We start from the raw sequence: 24,866 nt of genomic DNA, 5'->3' as shown, positions 1-24,866 counted from the left end.
GAGGTGCTAGTTCTTCCTGAACACCCCATACACCCCAAGCATTTATATAGCACTGTGCTACATGCTTTTTACAAACATCTCATTTGGTCCTCACCAGACCCCTATTTTATTATCCCTATTTTACAGTTGAGGAAACTGAGGCAAACAGAAGTGACTTGCTCAGGGTCACACAGCTAGTAGGTGTCTGAGGCCAGATTTGAACTCAAGTTTTCCTGACCCCTGGGCCCAGCACTCTATCCAGTGCACCACCTGGTATAAGATACCAGGTACTGGAGATGGGGTAGGGAGAAGGTTATTGCTGTACCAGGCTTAAAGTCAGGCCTGGGAAGGGGAGGAGGAGAAGAAGGAGGAAGTAGATAGTTTAGCCCTGAGTTTCACTCATTAAACTGCCCAATTCTCAGGAACATGGTTATAATTTCACTGGCACTTTAGCTATACAAAGCACCTCTCTCTCAATGGCCCTGAGGTGGGTAGTTTAATTATTACTCCCATTTTGCAAATGAAGACACTGAGCTCTCAGTTGCCAAATGTCACACAATGAATTAAGTATTCGAGCTGGGACTCAGTCCCAGGCCTCCTGGCTCTCACACCAAAGCCCTCTTCACTATTTCTCTAGGGAACTTCAGTCAAGCACCCAAACGCTTTAACAGATAGAACCAGGGAGGCAGAGGATTACTTTGGTCCTGATGTTGTCAGGTTCATTTAGTCTCCTCCATCAGTTTTTTCTGCACTGGAATTTCAAGGGCCATGCCAGGATCTAACCAAGGCTCCGGCTGTGAGCAAGGGAAGCCCCTTTTCCTTAAATGATGTGGTCTTCTGGAAGCAACCAGTGGTGGGCAATAGGCCCATTGGAAATCTTTTTTTGGGGGTGGGGTGGGATTTGAAGTAGCAGATATACCTTGGATGCACACAATCATCAGCAGGACCTATCTATCCATGGAACCGGAACGTGTGCCCTGGGATCCCTTGGCTATTTCCATCCACTCACACGTGCATGAGGAAGGAGAGGTAAGGTCAGACAAAAGGTTGTACTTCAAGACAGAACCACAGACATTTAGAGTAGTAAGGGAACCTCAAAGGGCTGTCCACTATAGTAGAAAGAACCTTGGATTTGGAGTCAGGAGTCTTGGGTTTGAAACCTAATTCTGCTGCCTGCTGAGCTATGTGTTTCTAGGTGAGGGGCACCACTTATCTGGGCTTCCATTTCCTCGTGTGGGACCTTCTTCTAAGGTCCCATCCAGATCCTAGTCCAAGCTCCTCATTCATACAGGATGAAACTCAAGGCCAGAGGGAAGCAACTTGATTAAAGCTGTGTAGCGTAAAAGGCAATGCTGGCAGTAGACTCCAGCACTTCTGACTGAGAAACCGATACCAAGAATGGGAAATTAGACTGGGTCAAGGAGGTAAAGACAGGGCCCGAGGGCTGCCCTCAAAGGTAGCCAAGCTAAGGGAAGGGTAATCTAGCTGCAGTATAACCAGGCACTCTGGGGGAAAAATGTTTCTCCTTTGCACTCTTAGTCACTGTGGATTGTGGGTTTTAGAGCCTCAGTGGATGCTCAGAAGGATGAAAGTGGTGGTGGGAGCAGCTGATTCTCAGCTTTGCCAAACTTGCTCAGAGCAGGATGGGAGCCGGTGACTGCTACCAGCGGGCAACTTTTCTATTTGGGACAGGCTTCTCTCAGTCCTGTGGGAAGGGCTTCACCTAAGAGGTCATCAGTCCACTCTATATCTGAGCAGCAGTGGCCACTAACAGGCAATTCACCACCTCCTGAGGCAGGCCATTCTGCTTTGCACAGGTCTGCTCATTAGAAAGTTTTTCCTTATATTGGTCAGAATTCCCTGTGGCTTTCCTCTCACCGTTGCCCTTGGGGGCCAGGCTGGGCAAATCGAGTCCCTCTTCCACAAGGGAGCCCTTGTGATGTTTGAAGATGGTGATTGCACCTCCACTATCACCCTTGGGTTCTCTGATTAGTAGTCTTACAGAATATGGCTTTTAGTTGTCTCACCAGCCCTGTTGCCTTCTAATTTGTTTTTCCTAAGATGTGGTGCCCAGGACTGAACAGTACAGATGTAGGGTCTAATAATAATAGTAATAGCTAGCATTTACATAGCACCCACTTAACTATGTTCCAGGTACTGTGTTAAGTGCTTTATAGATATTCCATTTTATCCTCACAACCACCATAGGAAGCAGGTGCTATCCCCATTTTACAGGTAAGGAAACTGAGGTTAAGTGACTTGCTCAGCATTACAGTTAAATGTTTGAGGCTGGATCTGAATGCAGGACTAGCTCCCAATCTACTGCACTGCCAACTCAGACCCTATCAGCTTTTCTGGTTGTCCTGTCGCTTCTGACTTACTGAGCTTGTAGTCTCCAGACCCCTACTCTATACCTGTGCAATTTTTTGAAACCCAGTAAAGTGCAAAACTGCTCATTTTTGCAGTTAAATTTCACTTGGTTCCTCTCATTGTTAAACCCCAGCCACTCCAGAGGCCCTTCTCTCCCCATCCACCCAACATGCTTGATAATCTGCCAACCCTCCATACCTTTCGTATGAGATGTTCATAATGCTTTAGAATCCCCTCTTCCTTTCCCTTTTCACCTTTTTTTAAAAAGTCCAACTGAGACGTTCCCTCCAGGAATAAGCCCTACTTGACAGCCCTGCTTCTCCCCACAAAATCACAAAGACCCTTATTTTGTAACTAGTCTTCCATGTATTAGCTTGGTATCTGTGTTGGCAGCATGTCCCACGGTGGGCCATAAGCTCCCAGAGGCAGGTGGGGAGGGTCTTATTTAGATGGTCTCTCTCCCACTGTCCAGGAGAGTGCTCCACACACAGAAGACACTTAACAAACGTATAACGTTAGACCTTACTAGGCTCACTGCTCTAGTACAAGATGTTTTAGTCCGTAGACTTAAATGTCACCCATGCTAGCTTCCTGTCATTCAGATTCACAAATACTCCATCTACGAGAAAAAAAGAAATGCAGCCCAGAGCTGAGTACAGATGTCTGTCTGGGGACTGACCTTCCCTGCTTCTGGCTGGTATTGCTTCATTAAATCTGTCATTCACATTGTTGTGAGTCTACCTAGATTCACTTCGCTCACATCTCTTCCGCTGCCACCCCCCCACTTCCAGCACTTCGCTAGAAACTTGGCTTGAGGGGAAGCCATCATCTGACCCTACTCCTGCCCACCTCTTCCTCCAGGTTGGCCACAATTCCAGGTGTGCAGGGACCCCAAAAAAGAGGCAGGCTGGGGAGCTGAAATCAGTTTGTGCTCTTATCATATTCACGTTTGCATGAAGGAAACAACAGAGACACTGGGTATCGTACAATGAATAAAAGGCATAAAAATCAGTCTTTACATATTGGAACATCAGTGCAAGCAAATGCTACCACAGATATGGTGCCATATTGGGTAAGTCACAGTCCCGAGAAGCCTGGCTCAGTGGGATGACAGGGCCCAGGCTGAGGGCAGGCACGCCACACGCTCAGAAACATGAGGAAGGGGTAGATTATTGCTAGGAACTCACACAGGGACAAGTGGATACTGTGCAATGTGGCTGGAATGTTTTAAAAACTGTCCTCCCCTCCAAAACCACTGGAGGTGGGTGGTGCTGTACTGGGGATGGAGAAGAGCCCGGACCCCACTTCTCTAGCCCCTGGGAAGGCACATGAGCTGGAGGCCACCAGGGGAGAGAAGAGAGAGGCCTATCTGCTCAGACCTGGCAGGGGCTTTATGGAAGAGATGCCTTCTGGGAAGACTAAGGGTGGTATTCAGACAACCCTCCCCACCCCCCACCCCCACAATGCACTCCTTTCCAGAGGATGCGGTCCACGTGGCCCAAATCCCTGGGCAGTTGGCACTGTTCCTGTGGGGGTATACTGGGGTGGTAGCCACAGGCCAGGCCTTGGCTTCCTGTCTGTGCTACCTCTGTCCCCAAGTGGAGGCTTACTTTGGGGCCCCACACTTTCCTATCTGAAAGCAGGCAGGGAGGGAGATTCCAGCAGTCACAAGGCTATGCCAGGCCACTGGAAACAAGGCAGTGGGATATGTAGGCACAACTGTCACTAGTTCACGGTGGGTGACACAGTGTGATGGGGGAGGGCCTGGGACCCAAACTAGCTGCCCAGCAGCCCCTATGGGCCAGGTGGGGCCCTTTGGTTTGGCAATAAATCTTGCCCCTCTCTGCTCTGGCCCAGGGAAGGGCCACAGTGAGTATTGTGGGCAGTGGTGGGGAGGGAGATGGCTCCTCTGCCCAGTGATTTAAAAATCTACACTTGATATATACATACATACAGATATATAAATATATAAAATTCCAATGACTCCTAGGGGGCAGGTTTGGGAACCAGGATCTGCCACCTCTAGAAAGGTGCCCTAGGGCACCCCGTCCAGGCCGAGTAGGAAGGAAGAATGGAGCAGATTTCTCCTCCCTGCTCCATCCCTAAGGGTGCAGGAAAACTACCCTGGCAAGCCAAAGATTTAGAACAATCCTGGCATGTGCAGGGGTTGTCCAGCTCTGAGGCGCCTCCAAAGGCCCTTACGGACATCTTTAAGGACAACTGTGCAAAACTGTAAACAGGGCAGGTGGGCAGCTGCTACCGCCATCCAGGTGTGGGTGTCAGGCCCTCTGGGCTAGAGGCGGGTGGGGGACTCTTCCTCACTGTCGCTGCAGTTCCCACAACAGTCCTAGAAAAGGGAAGGGTGGAAGGAGAAGAGACAGGGAAGATAGAGAGGGGAGCAGAGCAGGCAGGGTTGAACAATGTTACTAGATTCAAGAAGTCTGGTGCTGCCCAAAGGTGCTGCAGGGGTGCCACTGGTCCTCTCCCTCCCCCAGGCAATGAGCAGAGTGGCTACCCCCAGGGGATTCTGGAAGGGGGAAAGTGCCAAGGCCAGCTGTGGAACATGGGGTTAGGGAGGCAATGGGGCCCGGAGTGGGGAAGACCTTATAAGATGTGGCGAGGAGCAGGGGGATCTAGCTGAGCCCACCCAGGCTTCCCATGTGGTCTGAGCACCAGAAGCTGGCCACGGACCTGAAGGAAAGAGGGCTACAGCCATGGGGGACTGAGTTACAGAGCAGCAACAATGGTTTTCAGGCTACTGGCCCTATTTGAGGAAGGAAGACTCTACCATATCTCCTAGAAGCTAGGAGATGCGGGCCTGAGGAGCCAGGGCTGCAATCCAGGATGTGTTCACATTTAGAAAGGGAGCCCCCTTCCCCCACCAAGCCACTGTCTTTGAGGATGAACTTGGTGGCTTCTAGGGAGGCATGGCAGACTAGGATGGGGAAGGGGCAACTGAACCCCTTCTCCAGAGCCTCTCCAACTAAGCCGGCGAAGGCAGGGCCCGGGCAGGCAGGGCAGCCAAGCAAGGATTAGTGGCTCTGGGGCATTTAGAACGAAGCAGTGGGCAGGAAGAAAGGGGGGAGGGAGGGCACCAGGCACCGGACTCCTCTTGCCCACATCGCTTGGCCACTGCTGCCGAAGGGATTAGGCCCCGCCGGGAGCCACACACTGCTCACCTCTGGAAAGAGAAAACACAGCATGAATGAGGCCCCGGCAGGGAAGGAGGGAGGCCTGAGGCAGAGAGAATCGAGTGCTTTCCCAGCCTCAACTTCTCCACAAGTGCATGTAGGGGAGCTTTGGGGGGAACTGTAATCAGGGCACAGTCCCAGAGCAGGACTGGGGGTACAGCCTGACTCAGGTTCAAGTTGCGGCTCAAGTGGTACCTGGCAAGCCCTGGGAGTGCCCAGAATGTCCAGCTCTATAGGGAAGGTTGCTTCCTGGGGTCCCAACACATGCTTGCTTTTTACCTGTCTGCTGAAAAGTCGCTGGAGCAAGCCCTTTTTGGGCTGTGGAGAGGGCAAGCCCTTCCAGTCGAGGTCGGGGGGTACTGTTCCATCCATGTTGAATATGTTCAACTCCTTAAAGCATTCTGTCTCAATCATCTGTGGCCACGAGGCAAGAAGGTGGTCAGGGTGCAGTGCAGTGCTGGGATACCCACCTCAGGGAGCCTCGCTAGGGAGGGAATGACTCATTCCCCATCTTCTTTCTGTCCTTCGCCACCCCACAATGCGTCAGGCAGGCCAACGTACCTCATTCTGCCAAGGGATGGGCACACTCCCCGTGGCAAACTTTTGGTAGAAGTCATTGTCTGTAGACTCCAGTTCGACGCCCTTGACTGTGGAGAACTGCTCGATATCCAGCACATCTTTGCAGTAAATAGCTTGGGGCTAGGAGGGGGAAGAGATAAGGGGCTCTCTGGGTGAGCCAGCAAGGCCAGGGGATGGAAATGCCAACAGGTCCAGGGCCGTGTGCACCCGGATCCCTCTGCCTGGTGGTGGTCATCTCCTTCCTGAGCCCTTCCCAAGGGCTCACTGGGCCCTCCTCATACCTGGGGAGGGCAGGAAGTAGGGACTCCGACTCTATGGTCAGCTGCTGACCTTTCAATCCCAGTGCTCCAGACCGTTTTCTCACCCGTCACCCACAGCCTCTGGGGATCTGTGGGGCTGGACTTCTGATTCCCTTCACTTGTACACCAGTAGCCAGGGATAGAAGGGGCCCCACTCTTCAGGCTCTTTGATGACCTCAGAGCAGGCTCCAGTCCTGCCCTGGGCAGTCCCCAAAGCTGACTGCCACTCTGGGCCACCCAAGTCAGGGGAGGGGGGAGGCACTCACATCGGGCTTGAAGGGAGGCTCAAGCATCCCAGCCTCCAACCGCTTAAAGTTGATCCGTTTGAAGATAGGATGCTCTTTGACTTCCTGTGCGCCGCCCCCTCGGCAGCCAAGCCTTTCCCGGGGGTCTTTGCACAGCAGCTGCAGAAAGGCAGGGAAGTCAGGACTCCCAGGCTGGGGAGGGGGGACGAGGAAGAACCTCCTCTGCCCCAGCCCTCGCGGCCCCACCACGTACCGAGGTGCACAGAGAGCGCGCTTTGGTCGAGAACTTGCCCGAGTATTCTTCCGCGACCTCCTTCACCAGCCGCTCCACCTCCTCTCGCTTTATCTTTTTCTTTCGCTGTTGGAAGGGGGACTGGCCCTCGATCATCTCATACAGGAGGCAGCCCAGGGCCCACCAGTCCGGACTGAATGTGTACCGCTCATTCTTCACCACCTCAGGGGCTGGGGGTGACAGACACAGTGCTACATCAGGGCCAGTGGGGTGGGGGGGCGTGGGAAGGGGAAGAGGAAGGATCACAGGACTGAGAGTTAGGCTCACATTCTGGAGAGGAGGAATGAGGCCCAGAGAAAGGGAGGGAGCCATGGAGCAGCAAGAGCCAGGGTTTAAGCTCAGGTCTTCTGGTTCCAAATTCAGGGCTCTTCCTACTTTTACTAAGCCGTGCTGTCTCTCCAGGGCAGGATAGCACAGGGCTTAGTCTGGGACCTCAAGTGGCTTCCAGTCCCTTTCCACAAATAGGCAGGTTGGGTGTTTTCAGCAGCCACAGGGCCAGGCTAGACCTCTTGGATCAAGGCAGTTGCCATAGGTAGACATGACTGGTGCTGGCCCACTGTTGGGCAGCACTGTGAGTGTGATGGGGGAGGGCCTGGGGCCCAAGCTAGCTGTCCACTAGCCCCTTTGGCACAGTGTCATAGAAAATGTTTCCCCTTAAAGTATAATAAAATGGCTGCTGGTGCCTGGACATTCTCAGTGCTAGAGGGTAAAGGCCCTGTGAGGGCCGACATCTTCATTCACCTAATAGCAATGAGTTTCTTTGACTAGTTTGTTACTACCTCTTGCCCTTCAGGGAGAGGAAGGCACAGCCTGGGCAGGTGTAGTGGTGGCGCACAGGCTGACAAAGAGGCCAAGGGCACAGGAGCCTGTCTAAACTAAGCAGTGATGGGTAGTAGCCCATGAAAAAAAACTAAACAGGAATATGGGGAATCAGAGTAGGAGGGCAAAAGGCAGTTTTGCTGAAGATGAACAGGCTGACCCAGCCACGGGTGTCTAGTAGAGGGGTAGGTGAAGCCCAGGCCAGGAAGGCAGCCTCGATCTGCAAGGGAGAAGACACTCACCCATGTAGCCCACAGTGCCTACTCGACCTTTCATGGTCTGACCTTCAGGCACGTACACAGCTAGTCCAAGATCAGAGATCCGAATGTGGCCTGAAAGGGAGGGATTGGTCACAGGGCATCTAGAAGAGCCAGCCCAACCCCCACAGGCACCTGCTCCCCCACTCACCATGGTCATCCAACAGGATATTTTCTGGTTTCAAGTCCCTGAAACAGAAGGGGCAAGATTAGTGCTACACCTGACACAGGCTGGAACGTTGGACATTCCCCAGTCAAGGCTAACCCTGCCCTTCTGTGGACCAGGCCTTGAACAGGTTTCCTGCTCAATTCTGGTCCCCAAAAACACACTGACTCTCAGGGCTGGAAAGGACCTCATGGAACTCACAGGCCACTAGAGCTAGAACCTGACATTTAGGCGAGCCCCCTCCTAGGGAGGAGGAAACAAGGGAGAGAGAGAGAGAGAGAGAGAGAGGGAGGGAGGGAGAGAGGGAGGGAGGGGGAGAGAGAGAGAGAGAGAGAGAGAGAGAGAGAGACAGAGACAGAGACAGAGAGAGACAGAGACAGAGACTTGTCTAAGTTCACTCAGCAAGTTTCTGACAGATACAGGACTCACACCCAGCTCTTCTCTGACTGCCCAGCCAGAATGTGAACCCTGCCTAGAACGTTCCTGCAAGGGGACATCCAGGCTCAGCTTCCAAGCTTTCAGTGACTGGGAACCCTGTCTCTAGAGGTTACTTGATCCATTTCTGGACAGCTTTAATTTTTAGGAAATTATTTATATCTTAAGTACAAATCTGCTACTTCCCTGCACAAGGTCTAATCTTGCCTCTCTTAACTTGAAGATAGAAGGCTCCGGAGGACAGGTAAGCGAGCCCTAGGGAGGGATGTGGTGGGTGGTTCTGATCAGCCAGTCTCCTCCTCTCTAGGCTAAGCATTCCTGCTTCCTTCAGCTGATTCTACTTGCATGGCTGTGAGACCCTTTCCTAGCCTGCCAATGCTATCCTTCGGTCCTACCTGTACACGATCCGCTCTCGGTGCAGATCTTCCAGGCCACAGCAGATCTCAGCTGCATAGAAGACAGCACGGGCTTCTTCAAAGCCTGCTTCACCCATGTGATAAATGTGGAATTTGAGGTCTCCTCCATTCATCAGGGTCAGCACAAGGCACAGGGCATCCTTCGTTTCATAGGCATATGCCAAGCTCACCTGCAATACCCAGCAGTGACATGGGTGTTGTAACAGTGGACTGCTAGCCCAGCGGCAGGTACTCTACTCAGTCACTACCAGGTCACCCACACCCTTCCCCTCATCCTGGGCTCTGCATCCAGAAGGCCACGTGAACAACACACTGGTGACTGACTGGTGGGATGAGAGGGTCATGTCATTCCGGGGTGGGGCCTGTCTATCCTTCAACCTCACTTCCCAGAGTAGAACCAGGGAGGGACCCATGTGGGCACCAAGTGGTCTGGAAGTTGTTGGCCCAAGGTGGTGGGCAGGGCCTAGGGGCCCCTCCTTGAAATCCCAGATTGGTGAGATAGCAGAGACTAGATTGACTCCAGCACTTTTCCCAGAAGAATGAGAGAGTGAGTGTGTGTGTGTGTGTGTGGGTGTGCGGGTGTGTGTGTGTGTATGTGAGCAAGCCTTCCTTGGAAAGCAGAGCCAGACACAGGCATGGCATGGCATGCACAGTGCTGGCCAGTTCCCTGTGGGCCAGATCATAATTGCCTCATTCACACACTTCCCAGGTGTGATTAAGAAACTACCTTGGGATGTGGGGAACTGCTGCAGCTTTCCCCAGGCATACAGCCATGCCTCCTGGGTAGCATTTGGAGATGCTGGCCCAGGGGGAGGCTGCTGTTTTCCTAGCAGTTGTCCCACATCAGCTCCCAGATAAAAAGGCAGCTGAGGTAGGGCAGAGAAGGGCCAGGGATATGGGGATGGGGGGTCATGCCAAGGGCAGGCTCAGAGGCCTCTCTGGGAGGTGACTGGGGTAAAGGAAAAGGCCTCCTCTGTACTTACTACAAACCTACTGTTCACTTTCTCCAGGATCTGCTTCTCATTCAGGGCCATGGCCTCTCCTTTCCTCTTCTTGATTCTCTTTTTCTCTAGCTTCTTGCAGGCATACATCTTGCCTGTTGCTCGCACCTGGCATGCACAGACCTAGGGGAGCGGGAAGGGGTGTCCAGTGAATACATGTGTTCCACTCACCCCCATCCCCGCCCAATGGTCTTTTTTTGATTCAAGGAGCAATCTTCTAGGCCCTGCTCTTAGCCCCCAATCCAAATCCCTATCCCCAAGCCCCAGAGGGAGGGGTAGTCTGCACCCTCTTACCCAGCCCCAGATCCACCTTCTATCAGTTTCCTAAGGCCCTTTGGTCTGTACTGTCTTTAGTGTCTGCTCAGTCCTGGGTTCCCCAGATTCTCCCAGCTCTCCTGGCCTGGGGAAGAGTAAGGCTCTTTTCCCTTTAAATCCCATTCTGGCACAATTGAGATAGAAGGAAACTACCAGGGAAGCAAAGTGAAACATTCCTCAGCAGATGTAATGACATGTCAATGGCCCTATGATCTCATCAGTGTGGATATTCTCTAGCACACTCCCTCTCTCCATCCCGTGTGATTTTTGTCCGTATTTGGCTCTGATCCTGCACGGAAGGGCTGTCCGACTCCCTGGAAGTCTTCTTACTCCTCCTGGATGCAGGCATTGTACTTGGCCTATTCAAATGTTCTCCATCATCTGGATGATGTTCCTTCTGCCATTTTCTGTGCAGAGGTCATTAAGGTAAGGATGCTTCATCTCTCCATGGACCTTGGTACACACACAACTTTGATTCTTTGGTGACTATAGTGTTTTAAAATCCACAACTGCAGAGCATAACCAGCAGAATCTTTGTCTTAAATAGCTGAGGCTACGTGTTAAGGAGAAGCTTGGGAATGATGAAAGACCTTAGTTATTAAGCAAATGCATTTTGGTCTTCTCTCATCTTCCTAATCTTCTGCAATTATGGACCCAGCCCCCTGTCCATCCCAGGACAGATGTATTAACTCTACTGTATGTTTAGACAATTGTCACTTGTCATCCATTTGGTTTTTCCTATATGAACAGGCAATGTGGTATAATGGATAGAACTGGCCACAGAGTCAGAAAGACAAGGCTCAAGTCTCTGATATATACTTGGCTGTGTGACCCTGGGCAAGTCATTTAACCTCCAGGTACTCCACAGATGACAAAGTTGCAGAGGTGCTGACTAGCAATAGTAGACAGAGTTTCCTCTTCTAAGAGTACATTATGCCAAGGACATCACAAGTTCAATCTCTTATCCCTATATGGATTGTGAGGGCTACTTTTTTTGAATAAGGAAGGAACTCATCAAGGAGTGCAGAAATGCATCAGGGCTGGATTAATTAGCATGCCATTTGCAAACATGAGCAACAAAGATGAGTATCTTTGGCAGGCACTCATCTCCCCATTTTCTGTGTTGCTTGATGTTAATATAACCATTTGTCAACCTTGAAGTAGCTCGGTTCTGTGAATAACAATGCAATTCACTAGTCACTGGACAAAGATAACAATTTGGGATACCTTTAGTTAATACTGATAGAAAATCTCAAAACTGTCTAGAGAGAATGCCTCCACCCTTTGAACCCTTTGTGAGACATCTCCACCACACTGGTGAAACCTTAGGCAGGCATCCACAGCCTTCCTATTTTATGGATGTTAATAATCTGTCATCTCTGCATATGCATGTAGATGCATGCCCTTTACATAGGGATGAGGCAACCCTTGTTAGAACCTTTAAGGCTGCATCTTACTCTACCGAATCGAATCAAATGAGTTTGGACTTTTCTTTTTGGTATCAACAAACAATAAATACAATGGGTATGACCTGGGGCAAGTGGCTTAACCTCCGTTTGCCCCAGTTTTCTCACCTGTAAAATGGGGATAATAATAGCACCTCCCTCCCAGGGTGGCCATGAGGATCAAATTAGATGACAATTATAAAGCCCTTAGCACAGTGCCTGGCATGTATTAAGTGCTATGTAAATGTTAGCTATCATTATTCATTATGTGACCTTGAGGATGGGATTTGCTGTGGGAAATGGCATCACCTTTTCTGAGAATACCACACATGATTTTTAAAGAACCGTTTTTGGCATCTTCTCCCCCTTGCCAGGTAGGTTGTAGTATGAACCCTTGAGGCTTCTCAGGATACCACTGCTTCCAGCACGGATACCCTGTGTGTGGATCTTGGTCTGGTCCACGCACTTTTTTCCAGCTTCATCCTCTTAATGCCATTTTTCACTTCGTCTTATAGAGACTGAGGTATTAGGATTTAAATGTGGTGGTTTTATTGTCATCGATGCAAATGGATGGTCCTAACACTCCCACTCTACTTATCTACTCTCTGTTGTCTCAGGCCAAATTTTCTACAGACTTCCTTTGGCCGGTACTGCTTTTCAATGATCTTTGAGGTGACGCTGCTGGTCATCTTCTACCATTCTCCTCTGCAGTGTCTTCGAAGGCAGTTGGTGCTTGTACTTTAAACCCGTTCTGTTCCTGGCTTCCGTGTCTCTCCCCTTGGCAAGGAGATCCAGTGTTTGCTCAGGAAGGTCATTTTGTCCTAGGCTCCTTTGGCCTCCCTATGGTGGTGACTGCTTAATATTGGTTAACACCTGCAGAAAATGGTGAAAAATCAAGGTCACTGGTTCCCCCTTCTTGACATCAGCAACTTGCTTGAAACAAGACAGGTTGAATCTGGTGGATATGTACCCAGTCCTTCCTGTCTCTGGCCTTTCTTCCACACTGATGCTGATTTTTGATCCTCCCTCCTAGGGGATGATCTGACAGCACAGAGATGGCTAACTTTGGTATGATTCCCATAGCTATAACCAGCTGTTCCCTGTCAGGGTGGTCAATTTCACTTTGTGTGATGTTGCTGGGTATCTGCTTCCTCCAACCCCTTCTAACTTACCGAATTTTCATAATATAGACATGAGGCTTCTGAGCAGTCTATAAGTCTTTGGCCTCTTTTGTTTCTTAAAACGGAATCATATTTTCCAACATACTTAGGATCATAGATTTACAGCAGGAAAGGACCTCAGTGACATCGAGATCAACTCCATTTTACAGAGGAGGAAACTGAGGACTGGAGAGATTAAGTGACTTGCCCAAAGCCAAAGAGGCAGTAAGTACCAGAGACAGGATATGAGCCCAGCTTCTCTGACTCCACAGCCAATGTTCGTGCACTTTTGGTTATCTTTCCATCTTGCTTGTAGTCACCAAATATAAAGGATTGGATTGACTTGGTCTGGAGGATCTTAACTAGTTTGTCATAGAATTTCTCTACTCATTATCTGCAACAAACGTAGGTATATAAGCTACAAGCATTCTCTTTGTGATGGTCTTTTTGCTTATTTCCATTAAGAGAGTTATTCCAATGAGAGATGACCAGGCGTGCCATTAAATGATGTTTCTTGTTGCCATTGAATGTGCAATTAAGCCAACTCTGCCAAGTCTTTATTTACTTCCCAAAGGAGAACCGGGGAGCCACCCTTCTAATTAGCTGTAATTTCCATTTGTATTCTACCTTCTTAAGAATGTCAATACTGATGTGGTTCAGTAATTTCAATAATATGTCAATTCACCGATGAGAGAGATCTCCTATTGAGAGTACCTACAAGTTAGTGCTTATTGATATTCTAACAATGGATCTTTACCTCCCCTTCCTCCTTTTCTGCCAGCAATGAAAGTGGACCTCACAGGTCCAAGAGCCATTTTACATTTTTATTTCTTTCATGAGTCACCCCGGCAAATAAATTCCAGACAACCTATTGGGTTAGTCCTCGGACAGCAGACTCACTGGGACTGTATTCAAAGCCTTTTTGGCTTGGTAGAAGAGCTTCTTCTTCTTCTTTTGGTGAGGCAATTGGGGTTAAGTGACTTGCCCAGAGTCACACAGCTAGGGTAGAAGAGCTTCTACTCAGTTGATATGGCCTTTGAGAACTCAAGGTCACCTTCATACCCTGCTGAGGCATCCTAATAGTAGTAATAGCAGCAGTCACCGCTGTTCACTTCTGCTGCTTTTACAAAACCTTTTTAGCAAAACCACCTTATAAGGGAGGTAGAGAAAGATCTATCATTCCATTCCCATTTTACAGAGGGGAAAAGTGAGGATCAGAGAGTGGCCTAAAGTCTTAATTAAGCTTTAGAGCTGGGATCTGGGCACAGGTCTTCCTGAGTCCATGGCCCACATCATAAATGGAACAAGGATCCTTCCACTTAGTTGCCATGGCCAAGTTTACAGTTACGCTTCCTTAAATGCTCTGAGCTCGTCTCAGTGGAAATAAGAGACTGGGGCAATGCAGACAAAGGAACAAGAATGGACCTTGTTTCAGGCCTATCAGAGAAGGAAACCAAAATAGGTGAGAATCTGGGGGCCTGCTGCCACCCTCTCTCACCTGGGTTATGTCTCTACAAGTGGTGGTGGCAGTGGGATATGACCCAAAGGACAATGCCATTCCAAAAGCTTTGTGGACTAGTGATTGAGAGAGTGCAGCAGCACGTACAAGAGGAAATGTCTCCCTGGCAGGGGCACTGAGCCCCCTTGCTTCCATCTAAAAGCTCAGTCTCCTCACAGATTCCATTGCATTCAAAGCCACTCACCTCCCCAAAGCCACCCTTGCCCAGCACCCGGTACTGGCGGAAGGTGTTTTTAGTCACTGGCTGCCTGCAGAGGGAAAGGTGAAAGGAGAAGAATTACCAGAGGCTCCCGAGGTGGGGATGGGGGGGTCTGCCTGGGCACAGTTGAAGTGGGAAGGTTATGTCTGGGTGGTGTTGGAGTATGAGGGAAGGGGAGAAGCAGGTCGTCAGGTAGAAATGAGAAGGAGGTGGATATTTAGTCTCTCCTCTTCTAGTTCAGGGCTGGTCTCATGAACCCCATGCAAGATCACAGGCTGCCCCAGCCAACTGCCCATCAAAATCCTTTCCCCCCAACTGCTCAGTATGTATACTCCTCCCCATGTACCCCAGCCCCCCATACTTTAAGGACAACAAAAGTAGTTACACTTACCTTTCCATCCATTTCCACTGTAGGAATCGATTGAAGTAGATGCTGTCGAGGTAATCTGCAAAGGGGGCCACGCTCAGGTATTCATGGGTCAACCTAAGGGTAGAGTGAAGGTTGAAGCCCCCCACCCCTCCCAGGACAGTAGATGATTGGGATGGCAGTTTTCCCAGCTCCTTGCCCCGCTGTGGTGAGCTCTCCCAGGCCAGAGCCCATCTCCGAGGGTGGCACTCTTGCCATCCCCTCCTTGCCAGGCTAGTAGGCTAGCCTCCTTCTGTTCCCACAGAATAGAAGGACAGGCTGATACTCACCTGGTAAGCTCTTTGAAGAGGTCTTTGCAGGGCCCCTGCTCAAGTCGCTCAGCACAGTCACTCACCAGCTGGGAAGGAACCTCAGGGATATGGTCTGTACACTGGGGATTCCGGCACAGGCAGAGAGGAGTCATTGTGAAGGGGAGCTCCTTATCCTACCCTAACCCCCAATGAACTCCCACAATGAGAAGGGGGAGCTGAGCTTTCTCCTAGGCCACGTTCACGCACCAAGGGATTGTAGGCCCTACAAACTCATAATAAGTTGAAGCTATCAGTCAGCGTCCAAACTCCCAGCCCCTTCTGGAATACTTCTTTTAGAGCCTCCCTGACAGGGGGGGGTCATCCACTCTTGGCTTCCTTTGGTGAGGAGCTCACTACTTCCAAAGGCAGCCTGTACCACTGCTGGGCAGCTCTATCTGTTAAGTCATGCTGGCTATTGAGCAGGGGCCCCCTGAATGAAGCTCTGGGGGACTCTGCTATGCTCCAGCAGGATTCTGAGGGACACACAGGGGACAGACCGAGACAGCAGACACTTGTGCTTGCCTTGGAATTTCTTGTCTCCACTTCTGACCCTGCACACAAGTACTCATCTGGAAAGCAGTGAGTTAGTCTGTCTACTGGCCCTCATGCATGGGTAAGGGGCGGGCAGGAACTGAGGGGACAGAATATAATGTCTGGTAAGCTAAGGATGGAAGACCCTCTTCAGGGAGGGCAGTGGGTCTTAACCTGAGGTCTTTGAACTTGCTTTTTACTTTTTTTTTTGTTTTGACTAGGAAATGGGGTTAAGTGACTTGCCCAAGGTCACAAGCTAATAAGTGTTATGTGTCTGAGGCCACATTTGAACTCAGGTCCTCCTGAATCAAGGACCAGTGCTCTATAAACTGCACCACCTACCTGCCCCTCTGAACTTGTTTTTTAAAAATATTTTTATAACTATTTCAAATTGGTTTCTTTTGTGGTCCTAGGCATTTTCTTTTTATACATTTAAAAACATGATTCTGAGACAGGATCCATAGGCTTCACGAAATGGCCAAAGGGTTCCATGACACAAAAAAGGTTAAGTACCTCTTCTGTGGAAAGAATATTCTAGAAGGTGCTACAAGGTCAGAGTAGATGACCACTACTGCTTAGCCCTCAAGGTCCAGAAGAGCTCCCAAACTTTAGGGTTCCTCCTGGTTCCTTCCATTTGTCTGCCTCTTTCTGTCAGAAAGGCTCCGGGCTGAATGGCTCCACACATCCCCTACCCATCCCCCCAGAACCCCTTTCTGCTCTAGGCTTGAGGCTCACATCCTGTCACTGTCCAGATCAAACCTTTTAGCAAGGACAGACCCCTTCATCTTGAAATAAAGCTCTCTTACTGGCCCTAGTAAGTCCAGGTTGCAACTCACTTACCTTGGGGTTCAGGTAGCTCTCTAACAGCCTCTGGGCAGCCTCTTTCCGCTTATCATCAGGGGTCACCTCATATTCAGCCTATAGGAAGAATGACCCTGAGACCTATAGGTCTTAGCTTAAGAAAGGAAGGGACTACAGAAGGGGCCAGGAGAGGAACACTCAAGGGTGGAAGGCATAGTTTTTTGGACTGGCATTGAGCACCAGAGTCCAACAGGGGGTTGGCCGAGAAGATATTGATGATGGCCCTGCCCTGGGACCATTGCTGGTAGGAACAGCCTGCTTGGATGTCCAGGCCCTTGGCCTTAGGACCGGAGACCCTGAGGAAGCTTACTTCCCTCACCTTGGTCATGGGAGCACTTGGAAGGCAGGGGAAGCCCTTACCGCCCCGTCCAGGAAGCCGATGCATCGGGATAGCTCCGGCCGTGTCTCGCAGAATTGCCGGAAGAGCAAGTGCCCGATGGGCTGCCTCTCACACAGGCTGTGGTAGTCCCGCTCTACAAACAGAGGGAGTATCTGTGGCCACCATCAGCCCAGGCAGCACCTCCACCTCCCTGCACCTCCCCACCTCCCAGCAGATGTTGGGCCAGGGCACTGTGGTAGCCAGATACTCTGGGTCTCCCAGCTCTGAGGAAGTGAGGCTGGGGTAGTCAGGGAAGGCTTCCTGGAGGAGGCATGACAGGAAGGAAACAGCAAGGAGTAGTGTCAAGGTCACTGGATGTAGAGTCAAAAGACCTGAATTTAAGGTCTGGTTGCACCTCTTCTCCCTAGGTAAGTCACTTTACTTTTATTTATCCATTGGACTAAGTGATTTCTAAATCCTATGTGCCTATCAGACAGATGGAGAGAAAACTGGTCCCATTCTCCCTTACTATGGGCCTCAGGGCTACTTTGACCAGAATAGGCCATGGGGAGTAGGAAAAGAGGAGGAGACCACCCCGGCACCCTGCTTTTAAGTGTGGTACCACTGGGGAGAGAGCAGGGGTTTCCTGTTTAGCTTTCAAGAATACAAGGCTCAGGGGTAGAAAGGTGTCTCTGTCTCAAATGTCAGGGGGAAGGTAGCGGGCAAACCCTGATGGTCTCCAGTGGAGGCCCCCTTCCCCCTTTTAAAACAGGCATTGGGACTGTGTCTTCTGATATCCCAGCCTCAGCCCCACCTTGGGGGGCCAGCAAAGAGGAACTAAAGCAGCAATCCAGCTTGGAGTCAGGGATGGAAGACACCTGGGAAACCGTTCCACAAGAGGGTGTTTCCCCCGCCCCCCCCCCCAGCATGGGAGGACGAAACACATCTACTCCAGGTCTCAAGGTCCAGTTAAGCTATTCTCCCAATGGGCAGTGGCCACAGCTAGGGACAGAGCCCAGTCAACTCTTTTTTTTGTTTGTTTGTTTGTTTTTGTTTGGTGAGGCTATTGGGGTTAAGTGACTTGCCCAGAGTCACACAGCTAGTGAGTGTTATATGTCTGAGGCCGGATTTGAACTCAGGTCCTCCTGACTCCAGGGCCGGTGCTCTATCCACTGTGCCACACGTAGTCCTAGCCCAACCCCTTCACTTTACAGAGGGGAAACTGAGCCCCAAGAGAGAAAGTGACATGCTTGTGGCCACAGAATTAGTTTAGCGGCAAAACCAGGATTTGATCCAGCCTCCTGGCTCCAAGTCAAGCACTTCTTCCACTAGAGTGCAGGAGTGTTAACAGTAACAGTGTTTATGTTTGTAACATTTTCAGGTTTACAAAGTACTTTCTTCATAACAGCCCAATGAGATAAGCAACAAGCTACTAGGTATGAAGGCTGGGGCTCAGATCAGACTTGGTGACAAATCTCTGGCTTCTAGTCAGACTCCAGCATTATAGAACATTTTATGGACTGTGACCCCAAGAAAGGCTGTGAGCTCCCTGAGGGCAGGGCTGGGCCTCCTCCTCAGCACACTGGGAGGGGGCTCAAGTTCAGTAAAGTGTGGAAGTAAAGTTGAGGAAAGATGCTGCCCAGAAAACATCCCCTGGCTGTGGACGCTCCCCACTCCCCACTGGACGCACATGAACCATCCCTTCTGGACTCGGAGAACAGGCCCTGTTCAGGTTGAGAGAGGAGCCTTGTGGTCAGTTCCCTCCCCTGCTCTTGGACAGCCTGCCTTCCTCCTAGGAGCCTTCTTTCTGTGCAGTAGGGTTGGGACAGCCTACAAAAAACACCAGGGCCCAGGAAGCTCTAACTTTGGGGTGGAGTAGGCCTTCCTCTCCCCCCCCAAGCTCAGGAACTGAAACCTTCTGGGGGGGACGGGGCGTGGGTGGTGCACACAGCCTGGCTTCCTGCCACGCCCCCTCCCTAAATGGGGGAACAATTTGTCCCAAACCACACCTGGTAAACTTAGCAGGCTGGGCTCAGATGAACCTCAACCTGGGCAGGCTCCGACCTCCCACCTGACAGCAGACCTTCAGTCATCATCTACAGTCCCTCTTTGAGGAATGAAGGCCCAGAGAAGTGGAATGATGGCCTTGGGGTCACACAGAGGATGACTGAGCTGGGGCTGGGGCCAGGACCTAGCAGTTTCAGGCAGCCTGCCCCAGTTCTCCTCAGGCAGGGGCCTCAAGGAGCAACTGCCCAGCACTAAAGGCCAGGCCCCTCCTTACCCACACTCTGACGAAGATCCTCGCACAGGCTGATGTGGGGGAACTGAAGCATCTGTCTCCATTTCTTGCTTTTTCCTTTCCTGTTGCCACCACCACCTGTGAGGGTCATGAGAGGATTGGGGAACAAGATGCCTGGGGTGGGTTTTGCTCCTTTACCCCTGGCCCCCGGGCTTCAAGGCCCAGTGAAAGTCTCAGCCTCCTCCTTGTCACTTCTCCTCCTCCCACCTCGTGCTAGCTATGGTCTACCTCTTCCTATGTCCCTGACCTTCCCCAGGTCCCTGGAAGTTTCTGGAGTGGAGGACTGAGATTCACATAACTTGGTTCCAGGCTGTCCCGACACCTTTCCTTGACACCTTTCCTTTATGCAGTCGAGGCAAGGCTTGGTCTAAGGTTCAGGGTGACTTCTGGGCCCCATGGGAAGGTGTCAGAGATACTTAGGCAAAGCACCTTGCATGCCCTTCTGAAAGAACAAGATATCTTATGGAAATTTGTTTTACTTGGCTATGCTGATTTGTAACAAAGGTTTGGTTTTTCTATTTGTGTTCCCCTCACCCCACTCCCCCAACCCCAACCTAGGTTAGGAGGTGAGAGGGGAAAAAAAAACTAAGTGTTTGACAATTGAAAAAAAAAAGAACAACAAAAGAACATTGCACAGTGAAAAGAGCATTGGATTTAGAAGCTAATTCTAGCTCTGTTACTTCCTACCTGTGTGACCTTGGGCAAATCACTTTCCCTCTCTGGGCCTCAGTTTCCTCACCTGTAAAATGAGGGAGGTAGAAGGGATAACCTCTAAGGTCCTTTCTAGTTCTAAAATCCTAAGACCCTGTGAAAGGCAAGAAACAGTGGTCTGAGTAGCCTAGGGAGCTAGGGCTATAGCTACCCCCAAAGACAGCTCCCCTCAGCTTCTTCCTTGGGGAACTCAGAGCTACTGACAGGGATACTCTGTGGATATCCTCTTGGCCCTGGACAGAGAGGCCAAGATGGGGAATACTCTGTACCCCAGGACTACCTAGAATGTGAGTGGGGCAAAATGACTCGAGGCCAGTGCAGACAACTTCAATGAGGAAGTGTCTGATAATGTCCGTTGGGAAATCCTTCCCTTCCACCCCTGCCTGTAGGGGCCTGCCCTCAGATGGTTGCTTCACTCAGCAACAAGGGTGCCTGCAGGCTAGGCCCCTACATCAGCCTCAGGCCCAGTTACAAAGCTTTTGGAACAGAAAAAGGTTTTCCCCCACCTCCTCTCTAATAATGTGGGCTCTGAGGCCTCAAGAGGAGACCAGAAGAAATGAGAGAGGCACAAGGGAAGCTTCTCCAACAAGCCCTCACCTTCTACAAGTCATTCATGTGTTTTAACCACCCCATCTTCCCTTTCCCCACAAGCTACTTCCTTCCCACCCCTCTTTAGGCCACATCAAGGTTGCTGCAGAAAGTCTCATGCAAATATCCTGTCCCCACCCTATACCCTGGTTCTTCCTCTTCCCCACCCAATATCTAGGCACCTGTCCCCTTTCTTCCTAGAGCATATTCTCAGGGGGAGGAAGAAGCTTTAGAAAGGGAAAGGGGAAGGGAAGGGTGAGGAGAAAGCTTTTCCTTCTTATAAGGAAATTTCTGGGCCTAAAAATCAGTCCTTGGGAACCAGATGAGTTTCAGTTTCAGACCCTGGGCCCCCCAAAATTGTCTATGTTAAGCTTCATTCCCCCCACCCAAGGTTTCTGAATGAAAGAAATCCCCCATCACAGCTGGAGTTATCACAGCATCACTAAGCTCTTATCAATTCTTTTCCCTTCTCTGGTCTTGCTAGGTTAGACAAGCCAGTGTTCTCCCTCACCCAGGCTTTTATGCCCAGGGCTGCTCTCCCCAGCACCAAACCCTAAAGGCATTGAGCTGTCTACAGGCCGTGGCAGAAGGACCAGCTTGGCCAGGGCCCTGCCCCCTCCAGGATAGGGGGATGATGAGGCAGAAAAAGAAACCAGAAGATGCCTCTCTCAGGGAATGGGAGGAAAGTCTGGTCTGGCTGACCTGATAAGGGAGCTGAGATAAGCCAAGCCAGGCTACTCAGTACTGTGTGTCAGCCAGATGCCTCTTGGGTGGTCAGTTAAGCATTAGTGGCCAGCAGTTCAACCCTCAGGGTACCAGCACATGCCAAGAAGGGTTCTGTCACCCAGTTCCAGCTGGGCCACTTGCTGAAGCTGCCAATATAGAGGCCACTACAATCCCTGCTACTTTTTTGGGTACATCCAAAATCTATGCCCAGCCCCTGGGTACCTCTGGCAAGAAGACAATCTGTCCACAGTGCCTGTCTGAGTGGTGCTGGGTTCTTGGAGCTAGAGGAAAAGCCAATACTAGCCTAAGAAATCCAGCAAGAAGAAGCATGGGGCTAAAGAGGCAGAGTAGGTAAGAGATACAGCAGGGACTGACTTGAGGATCTAATGGGGGCTAATTATTGCCATTCAACACAGGTTCAGCTGGCTTGTGTCAAAGAGAGCTTAGAAGGAACGGGAGAGCAAAGGCAAAGAAGTTCTGAGTTTGGAAGGTCACAGTGCTCTTGGTAGCCTGAGTTCAGGGACTCTTCAACCTAAGCTGATCCTTAGCAGAGCCTGTGCCTTACCCCTCCACCCCCTAGCATGAAGGGACACGTGTGTGTGTGTGTGTGTGTGTGTGTGTGTGTGTGTATGCAATTCAATTCACCATTTACTGCATCCACTACCTTCCAGGTAAATGATTTAAGAGACAGGCTGTAGAACAGGTGCCAACCTAGATTGGTGGGGAGAGTTTCCTCATTGGAAGCTCCCTACACTGATAAAAATCATGGGTCTGTGGCTCCCCAACCCCCCCCAAAAAGAAAAAGACAAAAAAGGCAGTGTACTACAATGCACTCAGGATATCAAGACAAAATTAAAAACAGTTGCTGCCCTTAAGGAGCAGAAACCATATGATTCTAGAGTCTAGACCATAGTTTAGAGGTAGAAAGAGGCTTAGAGATCATTTAGTCCAACCCACTCATTTTACAGAGGAAGAAATTTAAGTCCAGATATTATGTGACCTGTCCAAGGTCACACAGGTAACAAGCAGGAGAGCTGAGGGATGCAGCTGGTCTGGCAATAGCACAGGAACTGTAGAACAGCAATGGCCACTACCAACTGGGCATGTATCCTGGGATAAGTAAGGCCTTACCTACAGGGCCATGGAAGCTACCAGTTATGTCTGCCCTGAGGCTATGTGGGTCTTAAATTCCCCAACATCTTCAGTTGACATGTGACTTTACCTTGCAGGGAAGTGTGGTCTCCCAGGGGTCACTCAAATATATACACCTACCAGGGAGTCCTGCAGATGGCTTGTTGGGGTAGTAGATTTCCTGTCCATGGCATGGCTATAGACAGACTATGCTGGCAACTGAGCACTTAGGGTGGCCAGGTCCCTGCCTGTACATAGCACTATGATGGGTCTGAACTGTTGGAAGAATTTGAAAGAAGAAAAATTATAAGATCAGAGATTTAGGGCTGGAAGAGAATTCAGAGGTTAGATTACTTATTCTAACCCTCTTTTATAGATAAGAAAATTGAGGGCCCAGAGAATTTAAATGGCTTGCCCAAATTCACATAGGTAATAAGGGACAGAACCAAGATTCAAATACTACACCAAATATAACATTTATTTCACAACACTACTCTTACTACCTAATCCAGATCTCTCTCTCTCACACCCCCCAATACATTTCCTTTTCCAAGGCCATCACCTCAGGGGGCCCCAAAAAATGTCTATTCATCCTTGAAAAACTTTCAGGTTTCCACCATATGTTCCCACTGGGCCAGTGACACCCCCCCTCCCTGCCCCCCCATTAAGGCCCACCTTGGCTGGGGTTGACTTGTTAGGCCTACAGAATCAAAGTAGCATACCCAAGTCTTCAAGACGGCCCCAGCACAGGGCTCACCCATTGGAACTGGAAAGCTCCCCTAAGCAGCTAAAACAGCCCCAAAGACCAGCTTCCTGGAACAGTCCCCAGGGTCTCCCCCACACAGCGTATCACCCTGTCTTTGGCCATCCTCAAGAGGTCAAACTCTACCAGTGGGGTCTGGATGCTCAGCCAGCTCCCAACCTCTCTCCACTTGCCTCCAGACAAGAGGGCAAAGGGGTCCCCAGCCTAACCCGGCCCACTCCCCTTCCCAGGAAGCCTGGGCCCCAAGCTCATCCAAGCACCCCAAGCTCCCTGGCGCTCAGCCGGAAACAAGAACCCTGGGTACAAAAGGGGGTGCTGCGCCGGCCCAGCATCACGCAGAAGGGCCAGGCCCCGGGGGGCTGCTCGGAGAGGGCACAGGACGAGACAGGAAACCATGGGCGCCCGAGCCCAAGAACTGGATTCTCTCCTCTCCTTAGGGTCACCCCCGCGGAAAGTCAGAGCAAATGGGGTGTGGGGGAAAATAGGGAGCGGGGGAGGGGGCCAAGCGGCCCCAGGTCCGAAAGAGGGGTCCTTCCTGTGCGCGTGGCCGGCCCCGCACTAGCCCGGGGTGAGCATCCGCGTGCGCCCGCGGGCCCGGGAGCCGCCCGGCCAGGCGTGCAGGGCCCAGCACTGCGGTCCCTGGGCGGCGAGCAGCAACGGGCTCTGCTGGGCGCCGGAGGCCAGGAGCGGCGCCGGAGGCTGGGCTGCCTCTGCCTCTAGCGCAAGCCCGGCCCTAGCCCTGACCCGAGCTCAGCCCAGTCGGACCCGAGCCCCGGCCCCATCCTGGCTCACCTTCCCGGGCCTTGAGCAGCACCGTGTTCGCTACGATGTTCTCGAGCTCCATGGGGCCACGACGCTCTCCCGCCTGCTCGCCTGTTCGCCCGCTGGCTAGGTAGCCGGCAGGGATCGCAGTGACTCCGCCACGGCCTCGGCCTCGGCCTCCCGGGCCGCCGCAGCCGCCGCCTGCTGCTGCTTCTGCTGCTGTAACTGCTGCTGAACTGCTGCTGAGCTGCTGCTGCTGCTGCTGCTGCTCCTGCAGCTGCTGCGGCCGCCGCGGCTGCTCACTCCCCCGCCCCCCCTTCCCACGGGGGGGTGGGGACCGCGCCGGCGCCGGGACCGCCCACTCCCCGCCTACTGTTTACTTCCCACTGCCAATTGCAATTCACACGCTCCCCGCGCCGGCCTTCCATTGGGCTCCACTTGCCCGCCGCCCCACCCCTCCTACTAGGGACTACCTCCCGGCTAAAGAAGTTGCGGGAGGAGGTGGAGGTACTTGAGGACGTCATCTCACCTCGGTTGGTTAGAGCACAGGGCGCGGCGGCCTGGGTTCCGGATTCCAGGGTCCTGGTTGGCAGAGGGTCTGCCAATTACGGACGAGCCCTTCGCCTTCGGAATGTGGTTGGGAGCCAGAGAGGTCCAGCCCATTGCCGAAGCCCCACCCCTTGAGCTGGATTGGCATTCTGATTGGAGAGCGGAATTTCACTCAGTCTCAGGCCAGCATTTCAATAAGAGATTTTAATTAAGGGGTGGGAC

General features: G+C 51.3%; 1 protein-coding gene across 4 annotated transcripts; it reads right to left on the bottom strand.

Moving 5' to 3' along the window:
* Window positions 1-3,265: 3,265 nt before the first annotated feature.
* On the bottom strand, window positions 3,266-24,252 carry GRK6 (G protein-coupled receptor kinase 6). Of its 4 annotated transcripts, none has more exons than XM_027867099.1 (16): window positions 24,126-24,252; window positions 19,397-19,492; window positions 17,157-17,269; window positions 16,776-16,853; window positions 15,384-15,484; window positions 15,079-15,171; window positions 14,673-14,736; window positions 10,032-10,172; window positions 9,028-9,218; window positions 8,183-8,220; window positions 8,017-8,106; window positions 6,917-7,125; window positions 6,685-6,822; window positions 6,102-6,239; window positions 5,820-5,954; window positions 3,266-4,696 (listed from the first exon to the last, which is right to left on the bottom strand). In XM_027867099.1, exons 1-16 carry the CDS (start codon window positions 24,175-24,177, stop codon window positions 4,643-4,645), a joined length of 1,731 nt encoding a protein of 576 aa, XP_027722900.1. In that variant the 5' UTR covers window positions 24,178-24,252; the 3' UTR covers window positions 3,266-4,642. The 4 variants fall into 4 exon arrangements, with proteins under 4 accessions (XP_027722900.1, XP_027722902.1, XP_027722903.1 ...); XM_027867101.1 differs by lacking the exon at window positions 24,126-24,252 and adding an exon at window positions 19,662-19,680 and having other exon boundaries at window positions 3,266-4,698; XM_027867100.1 differs by having other exon boundaries at window positions 4,605-5,530.
* Between the last annotated feature and the right edge of the window lie 614 nt (window positions 24,253-24,866).

Source organism: Vombatus ursinus, unplaced genomic scaffold (genome assembly GCF_900497805.2).
Source record: "Vombatus ursinus unplaced genomic scaffold, bare-nosed wombat genome assembly UNPS02014785.1, whole genome shotgun sequence".
NCBI classification, from domain to species: Eukaryota; Metazoa; Chordata; class Mammalia; order Diprotodontia; family Vombatidae; genus Vombatus; species Vombatus ursinus.
This window is presented reverse-complemented; position numbering and strand designations above follow the sequence as displayed.

Bases quoted from the DNA above. Each gene is read 5' to 3' on its own strand.
- GRK6 (XM_027867099.1), bottom strand. From the start codon at position 24,177: ATGGAGCTCGAGAACATCGTAGCGAACACGGTGCTGCTCAAGGCCCGG. The intron at 15,485-16,775 runs GTAAGTGAGTTG...CGGAATCCCCAG, and splicing joins AGAGCTACCTGAACCCCAAG to TGTACAGACCATATCCCTGA. The intron at 8,107-8,182 runs GTGAGTGGGGGA...CCTCCCTTTCAG, and splicing joins TATCCTGTTGGATGACCATG to GCCACATTCGGATCTCTGAT.